General features: G+C 33.1%; 3 protein-coding genes across 3 annotated transcripts; 2 read left to right on the top strand and 1 right to left on the bottom strand.

The window, feature by feature from the left end:
* Nucleotides 1-263: 263 nt before the first annotated feature.
* On the top strand, nt 264-2,127 carry LOC128223313 (uncharacterized). The gene is made up of 3 exons (XM_052932590.1): nt 264-631; nt 1,210-1,251; nt 1,937-2,127. Exons 1-3 carry the CDS (start codon nt 430-432, stop codon nt 2,125-2,127), a joined length of 435 nt encoding a protein of 144 aa, XP_052788550.1. The 5' UTR covers nt 264-429.
* On the top strand, nt 2,091-4,498 carry LOC128224779 (uncharacterized). Its single transcript, XM_052934826.1, has 4 exons — nt 2,091-2,391; nt 2,794-2,977; nt 3,480-3,626; nt 3,940-4,498. Exons 1-4 carry the CDS (start codon nt 2,242-2,244, stop codon nt 4,236-4,238), a joined length of 780 nt encoding a protein of 259 aa, XP_052790786.1. The 5' UTR covers nt 2,091-2,241; the 3' UTR covers nt 4,239-4,498.
* Nucleotides 4,499-4,865: 367 nt separating this feature from the next.
* On the bottom strand, nt 4,866-7,420 carry LOC128224666 (uncharacterized). The gene is made up of 5 exons (XM_052934626.1): nt 7,402-7,420; nt 6,971-7,173; nt 6,386-6,569; nt 5,737-5,883; nt 4,866-5,421 (listed from the first exon to the last, which is right to left on the bottom strand). Exons 2-5 carry the CDS (start codon nt 7,118-7,120, stop codon nt 5,123-5,125), a joined length of 780 nt encoding a protein of 259 aa, XP_052790586.1. The 5' UTR covers nt 7,121-7,173; nt 7,402-7,420; the 3' UTR covers nt 4,866-5,122.
* Nucleotides 7,421-10,000: the final 2,580 nt, after the last annotated feature.

Genomic DNA, 10,000 nt, shown 5'->3' with positions numbered 1-10,000 from the left:
TAACAAATGCATTAAACGGCGCCCTTTGGTGATTTGCATCAATGGTCTTATTGAATCTGTATTCCATTTAACATTTGGGTCACGGTTTTAACTACTATATTGTTTAATACACTTCAGGTTGTCCAGGCGTTGTTTTTTTACATAATTCGATTTCTATTCGCTTGTCTAAATCATGTTTCTATGAACATTTCTTTCACATGTATTGAATTGTGTTATTTAAACTGATATTTGTAATAGCTTAACGTTCACTTTATCACCAAATTATCAAACTTCTATTACATGTAGCTAATGCTGCTTTAATGTCATGTTTCGTATCATGTTAAAACGAAACTAGGTTTTTAAAAAAATAATTGATAACTTTTTAACACAAATTGTTCACAACCACCAATATTAATTTATGATTAAGGATAACATAAACGACTAAAAATTATGTTTGTGATGGAAAATGACGTTGAATCAAGTTTTGAAATTGATGTACAGCAGGATGAAAAGGAAAATAGACGCCGTGTGACTTCCTTGCATGGCGAAGTGCCGGAACGAATGCCTCCGGCCATCCATATTGGTCATCGGAGAGATTATGGTACAGCTACAGGTGACGTCGTTTCCGGATACATAACTAGTAGTGATATCGGTATATATTTACATTATATTTATGCAATTCAATGCTTATCAAATATATAAACTTACTAAAAAAGGTATGGGGATATAATATGCATGTTAATTTCGACCAATACCGACGCGTGAAAAAGTTGCGATTGTAATATGAAACCGATTGTTACGAGTAACATAATAACAAAATCATAATTGTTATTATTGACAACAACATAAACACATTATCAGAAAAGTAAGTTTATAATAATGTTTGCAAATACACATTTCAAGACTTAAAAGATTAGATTGAAAGTGGGTTTAAATTACCATCCCATCCAGTGAATTTTATACCAAGTGCATGTAACATCAGGCAAGGTACTGCCACGAACAGCGATTTGACATACACGTTTGATTATTCCGTTAAACTAACTACTGTGCGGTGTCAACAGAAACTATTTAAGGTGTTGAAATTGACTGTTCGACGACTCTGCATGTTTTGTGTATTCCACGGTGCGAAGTGTCATTGCGATTGTTATTGACGAGTATGTTTCGCTAAGCATATTTGCAAACAGTAGTATTTATGTTTGATAGTGAGATTAATACATATTGATATTTCAGACTTCCATCCTCCTTCAAACATCTCAGATATAGCATCGGAGGTAAATATTACTTGACTTAATTAAACTTTCCAACTACGCTCAGATAAAAAAAAATACAGGGACGAAGCATTGAGACAAATCGGGTTAAAACACTTAATCAACGTACAAGTATGGAATTTCAACGCTCTACAGCTCGATAAAAATCCCGAAGATGTTGCAGCCTGTCCGAGTGAGGCTCCATATTTCCTTAGAACTGTTAAATTATATACAGTCATGTGTTGCTGACATTTTATTTCATAAAGCAAGTTTTCGATTTAATAGCCTCAGAAACGTATTTAACCAGCTTTTCTATATTGACTTACATACTACAAAAGATTGCGTTGAGACCATGGGCCGCATCTGAAGTTTTACAACAGTTTTAAATTCCACCAAACTTTTATTTCACTTACTTATAACGTCTTAAAAATCTCGTTGACCAGTCAATTCGTCGTCCAAGAGTTCTAACAATTTAGCACGTGTAAACTCAAATGATACTCAGTTCTTATTGGTTAAATAAAAATATACACTAAATGCATTTTATGAGTTAAATGAACGTTGCAACAAACATTTGTATGTCCGTGTTTTTGTAAAATGTTTTTGATTCGTGTAGAACGTACATATTGTACGGAAATGTTCTCTGGGTTGTTTAACATAATAAAAATGGTGGGTGCATACAATTCTAAATTAATATCATTCTTTGCTTCATGCCCTGCTCGAGACATCCTCTGCACGTATGTTTCAAAATCGATTAGTTTATTCCTTGAAGATTACCATTGTTAAAATATCATGGTTCTTATTCATTCTTTCTGGTGGATTTTTCGAAATAACAAAAGGGACATTACCAGATATCGGGTTTTGTCATTTACGAACTCTAATTTCACAGGAACTTTTGTTTTAGAACAAATGCAAAATAACCATACATTTAAATTTGACCTTACCATTATATCTTGCTCGACAAGCATGCTGTCAAAGCGTGATAAAGGCGTACAGAAACGGATAAACCAGAGGACAAATGCGTATTTGCAACTGTATCTGTGGTTTCGGAGATGTTGTCTCAGCATTATGTGGCGCAATTGGGACAAATGTTTGCCATTGTACAGATGGATTATGCGCTGGGTTGTCATTAATAGGACAGTTTTGTAACATACTTTGCTCCTTTAAGGTATGTTCCAAATGTTACCCCTTTCGTCCTTTTTGTTTTTTTTATACTACTTCATTTCAGCTTAGTGTTCTTTTTTGGCCTTTATAACTTTAACCAACTAAAAGAAAATATAAATAAATCTGCATAATGAATACATCATATAACTACTACAGTTGACAAATGTAATGTTGTTTTGGAGTTTGTTCGTTTAAGATTTGATGGACGTCTAATCATATTTTATTTTCTTAAATATTATTTTGCTCCAAATAACCATGAGTTTTGCCTTTTTTGACTGATAAGGAGAAGGAAAAACTCATACAGAAATGCATAAACTATTTGCCATACATCAATACAAACGTTAACAAACTTAATACATGACTGAACATCAAGTGATGAAACAAGTTCAATTTTTATTGTTTACAGTCTTTACTGCAACTATTTCTCCCACTTTGTTCAATGAGCATCGCAATATCCAGCATTGTTTTGCCTTACTGGGCCTGGGGTGAAACAGACAAAGTAGATGTTGGTTTGTTCAAATGCTGCAAAACAACCAAAGAGAGCGAAAATGACTGTTCGTCATTGTATGACTGTGTTCCATCAGATTCGAGTAAGTTTGGTAGATAACATTTGCTTTCATTTAAGGTATTAATTGCAGCATAAGTGCATAACTATCTCTTTCTCCCTGACGTTGAAGGTAGAAACGTAAATTTAAACCTTATCAATCATTTGTATAATCATGTCTGCGAGATAACTTCTCCAGCGCAAGTTAGTTATCATTGCAAATTTATAGATGATATTTAATTAACTTTCAAGTCTTGTAATAATATATGAATCCATTAAAGGTTATATAATGTTTACTAAATATCGTTAAATACATGTTAACATTCTATTAAAACCGTTCGCTTCAGACATTATCCATCATCAATGTTATATCTTAACAACATTACTTTAATGCATGTATTTTCTAAAAGATTCAATATAAATATATATGAAACAATTGTATAATCTTACGAATGAATACTGATCAAATTATACTTCTTAAGAATTTAATTCGCTCGGACCATACTAGTCCTACAACATGTATAAAAGCCAATTTCTACTTGTTTCAGAATTTAATTCGCTTAGCCAGGCAGCTGCCGGGCTTTTGATAACATATATTGTTTTAAACGGTTTAAGTATCTTACTTGCAACAATAAGCTATTCAGATGAGCCGGATGTCAGTCAATTTTGCAATGGAACACATGTTTTTCCTGCGGGTAAAATATTTCTATTCCCCATTTCGTTTTTTTCCATAAGCCAAATCGTCGTCAGGGTTAGAAATGATTTTTTTTCTTGCACCTAATTAACTTTTGATTTCAATGTTGTATTATTTAGTAAGAAACGAAATTGTGCGAAAGCTTGTACAGCTGCTCATACCTTTATTTTACCATTGTGAGGACTACCTGCTATTTTTTAAAGTTAACACGAAAAAGTAAGATTTTGTGACTCGTTAAATATTGATCTATTCAACGATTAGTATAAAAAGGAATATGTGTAGCAAATGTGATGCTAAAATACGTTTAATTTTAGCTGCCATTGGCTACATCGGCATTATCGTATTTTTATCCGGTGTTATACAATCCGAAAGCTACACCAGATTCCCGATCCGCCTCTCAGTTCATCTGGCGATAATATCATGCGCTGTTTACCTCTCTTATGCAGCCGTTTGTTTTAAAGAGCCTAAGGTGCTTATAGGTGTACCCATTTTGACTGCTGTGATCTATTTTGTGATAAATATGATGTCAGAAATTTCATGGATTTTTTCTAGCGGTGTGTTTATACTAGTTATCCTTGGCATTATCGTATGTTTCGTGAAATATAAAAACTAGTTAAATAGATAGAAGTTGGATGAATTTTCAAGGAAACTGGAACGAGAGAAGATGTTAATGAATTAACAACTGAATCAACTTACATTCATTGCATACTATAATTATTTAAGAACAAACTTCTATTCATAAAACTCATTTGCAAAAGCATTTAGAGTCATTATCGCAGGTAAACTTATGCAGGCATATCAAAATCAGGGGTACACGTATTTCGAATCTGCAACGGTCTAAGTGAGGTTTTGGAGTCTGATATGCAAGATGGCGGCAAAACAATGACAAAATAGGATTTTCGGGACCTGTTTTCGCCTGGAAAGCAGTATAACATACATGTTTCTAAATTATCATGACGCGCTATGTCATTAGCGATTCTTTCTAACGATTATAATCATATTCTTTCTACCGATAATTGATATCAGCTCATACCAAAAGAAAAGTCCTAGAGGGCAATGTTAACAATCAAACGGACTAATCCATATAAAATTGTATAGAAAATAGAGGGTAAACAATAGATAAATAAATCGCTTCAAAAATATTTTTGTAGAAAGTATTAATTATATGGAGTATAACAGTATTAAACGTTCCAGGCGAAAACAGGTCCCGAAAATCCTATTTTGTCATTGTTTTGCCGCCATCTTGCATATCAGACTCCAAAACCTCACTTAGACCGTTGCAGATTCGAAATACGTGTACCCCTGATTTTGATATGCCTGCATAAGTTTACCTGCGATAATGACTCTAAATGCTTTTGCAAAAGAGTTTTATGAATAGAAGTTTGTTCTTAAATAATTATAGTATGCAATGAATGTAAGTTGATTCAGTTGTTAATTCATTAACATCTTCTCTCGTTCCAGTTTCCTTGAAAATTCATCCAACTTCTATCTATTTAACTAGTTTTTATATTTCACGAAACATACGATAATGCCAAGGATAACTAGTATAAACACACCGCTAGAAAAAATCCATGAAATTTCTGACATCATATTTATCACAAAATAGATCACAGCAGTCGAAATGGGTACACCTATAAGCACCTTAGGCTCTTTAAAACAAACGGCTGCATAAGAGAGGTACACAGCGCATGATATTATCGCCAGATGAACTGAGAGGCGGATCGGGAATCTGGTGTAGCTTTCGGATTGTATAACACCGGATAAAAATACGATAATGCCGATGTAGCCAATGGCAGCTAAAATTAAACGTATTTTAGCATCACATTTGCTACACATATTCCTTTTTATACTAATCGTTGAATAGATCAATATTTAACGAGTCACAAAATCTTACTTTTTCGTGTTAACTTTAAAAAATAGCAGGTAGTCCTCACAATGGTAAAATAAAGGTATGAGCAGCTGTGCAAGCTTTCGCACAATTTCTTTTCTTACTAAATATTACAACATTGAAATCAAAAGTTAATTAGGTGCAAGAAAACAAAATCATTTCTAACCCTGACGACGATTTGGCTTATGGAAAAAAAACGAAATGGGGAATAGAAATATTTTACCCGCAGGAAAAACATGTGTTCCATTGCAAAATTGACTGACATCCGGCTCATCTGAATAGCTTATTGTTGCAAGTAAGATACTTAAACCGTTTAAAACAATATATGTTATCAAAAGCCCGGCAGCTGCCTGGCTAAGCGAATTAAATTCTGAAACAAGTAGAAATTGGCTTTTATACATGTTGTAGGATTAGTATGGTCCGAGCGAATTAAATTCTTAAGAAGTATAATTTGATCAGTATTCATTCGTAAGATTATACAATTGTTTCATATATATTTATATTGAATCTTTTAGAAAATACATGCATTAAAGTAATGTTGTTAAGATATAACATTGATGATGGATAATGTCTGAAGCGAACGGTTTTAATAGAATGTTAACATGTATTTAACGATATTTAGTAAACATTATTTAACCTTTAATGGATTCATATATTACTACAAGACTTGAAAGTTAATTAAATATCATCTATAAATTTGCAATGATAACTAACTTGCGCTGGAGAAGTTATCTCGCAGACATGATTATACAAATGATTGATAAGGTTTAAATTTACGTTTCTACCTTCAACGTCAGGGAGAAAGAGATAGTTATGCACTTATGCTGCAATTAATACCTTAAATGAAAGCAAATGTTATCTACCAAACTTACTCGAATCTGATGGAACACAGTCATACAATGACGAACAGTCAGTTTCGCTCTCTTTGGTTGTTTTGCAGCATTTGAACAAACCAACATCTACTTTGTCTGTTTCACCCCAGGCCCAGTAAGGCAAAACAATGCTGGATATTGCGATGCTCATTGAACAAAGTGGGAGAAATAGTTGCAGTAAAGACTGTAAACAATAAAAATTGAACTTGTTTCATCACTTGATGTTCATTCATGTATTAAGTTTGTTAACGTTTGTATTGATGTATGGCAAATAGTTTATGCATTTCTGTATGAGTTTTTCCTTCTCCTTATCAGTCAGAAAAGGCAAAACTCATGGTTATTTGGAGCAAAATAATATTTAAGAAAATAAAATATGATTAGACGTCCATCAAATCTTAAACGAACAAACTCCAAAACAACATTACATTTGTCAACTGTAGTAGTTATATGATGTATTCATTATGCAGATTTATTCATATCTTCTTTTAGTTGGTTAAAGTTATAAAGGCCAAAAAAGAACACTAAGCTGAAATGAAGTAGTATAAAAAAACAAAAAGGACGAAAGGGGTAACATTTTGAACATACCTTAAAGGAGCAAAGTCTGTTACAAAACTGCCCTATTAATGACAACCCAGCGCATAATCCATCTGTACAATGGCAAACATTTGTCCCAATTGCGCCACATAATGCTGAGACAACATCTCCGAAACCACAGATACAGTTGCAAATACGCATTTGTCCTCTGGTTTGTCCGTTTCTGTACGCCTTTATCACGCTTTGACAGCATGCTTGTCGAGCAAGATATAATGGTAAGGTCAAATTTAAATGTATGGTTATTTTGCATTTGTTCTAAAACAAAAGTTCCTGTGAAATTAGAGTTCGTAAATGACAAAACCCGATATCTGGTAATGTCCCTTTTGTTGTTTCGAAAAATCCACCAGAAAGAATGAATAAGAACCATGATATTTTAACAATGGTAATCTTCAAGGAATAAACTAATCGATTTTGAAACATACGTGCAGAGGATGTCTCGAGCAGGGCATGAAGCAAAGAATCATATTAATTTAGAATTGTATGCACCCACCATTTTTATTATGTTAAACAACCCAGAGAACATTTCCGTACAATATGTACGTTCTACACGAATCAAAAACATTTTACAAAAACACGGACATACAAATGTTTGTTGCAACGTTCATTTAACTCATAAAATGCATTTAGTGTATATTTTTATTTAACCAATAAGAACTGAGTATCATTTGAGTTTACACGTGCTAAATTGTTAGAACTCTTGGACGACGAATTGACTGGTCAACGAGATTTTTAAGACGTTATAAGTAAGTGAAATAAAAGTTTGGTGGAATTTAAAACTGTTGTAAAACTTCAGATGCGGCCCATGGTCTCAACGCAATCTTTTGTAGTATGTAAGTCAATATAGAAAAGCTGGTTAAATACGTTTCTGAGGCTATAAAATCGAAAACTTGCTTTATGAAATAAAACGTCAGCAACACATGACTGTATATAATTTAACAGTTCTTAGGAAATATGGAGCCTCACTCGGACAGGCTGCAACATCTTCGGGATTTTTATCGAGCTGTAGAGCGTTGAAATTCCATACTTGTACGTTGATTAAGTGTTTTAACCCGATTTGTCTCAATGCTTCGTCCCTGTATTTTTTTTATCTGAGCGTAGTTGGAAAGTTTAATTAAGTCAAGTAATATTTACCTCCGATGCTATATCTGAGATGTTTGAAGGAGGATGGAAGTCTGAAATATCAATATGTATTAATCTCACTATCAAACATAAATACTACTGTTTGCAAATATGCTTAGCGAAACATACTCGTCAATAACAATCGCAATGACACTTCGCACCGTGGAATACACAAAACATGCAGAGTTGTCGAACAGTCAATTTCAACACCTTAAATAGTTTCTGTTGACACCGCACAGTAGTTAGTTTAACGGAATAATCAAACGTGTATGTCAAATCGCTGTTCGTGGCAGTACCTTGCCTGATGTTACATGCACTTGGTATAAAATTCACTGGATGGGATGGTAATTTAAACCCACTTTTAATCTAATCTTTTAAGTCTTGAAATGTGTATTTGCAAACATTATTATAAACTTACTTTTATGATAATGTGTTTATGTTGTTGTCAATAATAACAATTTTGCTTTTGTTATTATGTTACTCGTAACAATCGGTTTCATATTACAATCGCAACTTTTTCACGCGTCGGTATTGGTCGAAATTAACATGCATATTATATCCCCATACCTTTTTTAGTAAGTTTATATATTTGATAAGCATTGAATTGCATAAATATAATGTAAATATATACCGATATCACTACTAGTTATGTATCCGGAAACGACGCCACCTGTAGCTGTACCATAATCTCTCCGATGACCAATATGGATGGCCGGAGGCATTCGTTCCGGCACTTCGCCATGCAAGGAAGTCACACGGCGTCTATTTTCCTTTTCATCCTGCTGTACATCAATTTCAAAACTTGATTCAACGTCATTTTCCATCACAAACATATTTTTTAGTCGTTTATGTTATCCCTAATCATAAATTAATATTGGTGGTTGTGAAAAATTTGTGTTAAAAAGTTATCAATTATTTTTTTAAAAACCTAGTTTCGTTTTAACATGATACGAAACATGACATTAAAGCAGCATTAGCTACATGTAATAGAAGTTTGATAATTTGGTGATAAAGTGAACGTTAAGCTATTACAATTATCAGTTTAAATAACACAATTCAATACATGTGAAAGAAATGTTCATAGAAACATGATTTAGACAAGCGAATAGAAATCGAATTATGTAAAAAAAACAACGCCTGGACAACCTGAAGTGTATTAAACAATATAGTAGTTAAAACCGTGACCCAAATGTTAAATGGAATACAGATTCAATAAGACCATTGATGCAAATCACCAAAGGGCGCCGTTTAATGCATTTGTTATATGTTTAAAAACAATTAATAATTACGGTTATTAAACACATTTTTCGATCTGAAATAATGTTTTGAAGATAAATTGAAGACAATCTTTTAAATCATCAAATGCATTATTAACATCCATGCTTTGGCAATCCATTTGCATTTTTTAAATCATAATAAAATAACAATAAAAACCAACTGTCAATCAGATTAAAAACCGCTCCTACCGCTAATTTAAAAAAAAATCCCATCCATTAATAGGCGCGCAAACCTTGTTTAGAGGCACAATGGTAATTACCCATAAGACACTGAAAGAGATACACTCTCATGTAAATACCACGTACACACGTACAAACACCACTTGCAGTCCGCATTTGAATCAATAGGGCTTGAAATAAATGATGGGATTACCGCCTGAGAACGATTAGGGAAACTCATGTTAACTGTAATACGAGACTACCAGGGATTTAAACTAGGTTATATGGCTATAACCTCACACTTCACCAAGCATTTATTACTAAATACAAAATAATAAATATACGCCTCACTATACATATCTTAAAGATGTAAGCATTTAAAACTAACAATGTAATGGATCTAATGAGTTTTGAGTATAATGCTGGTACATTATTTGAACCCAGCTAAAATTATATTTAACTTGAT

The sequence above is a fragment of the Mya arenaria genome, chromosome 17 (assembly GCF_026914265.1).
Source record: "Mya arenaria isolate MELC-2E11 chromosome 17, ASM2691426v1".
In the NCBI taxonomy this organism is placed as follows: Eukaryota; Metazoa; Mollusca; class Bivalvia; order Myida; family Myidae; genus Mya; species Mya arenaria.
Note: the sequence above shows the minus strand (reverse complement) of the source record. Positions and strands in the feature narration are given on the sequence as shown.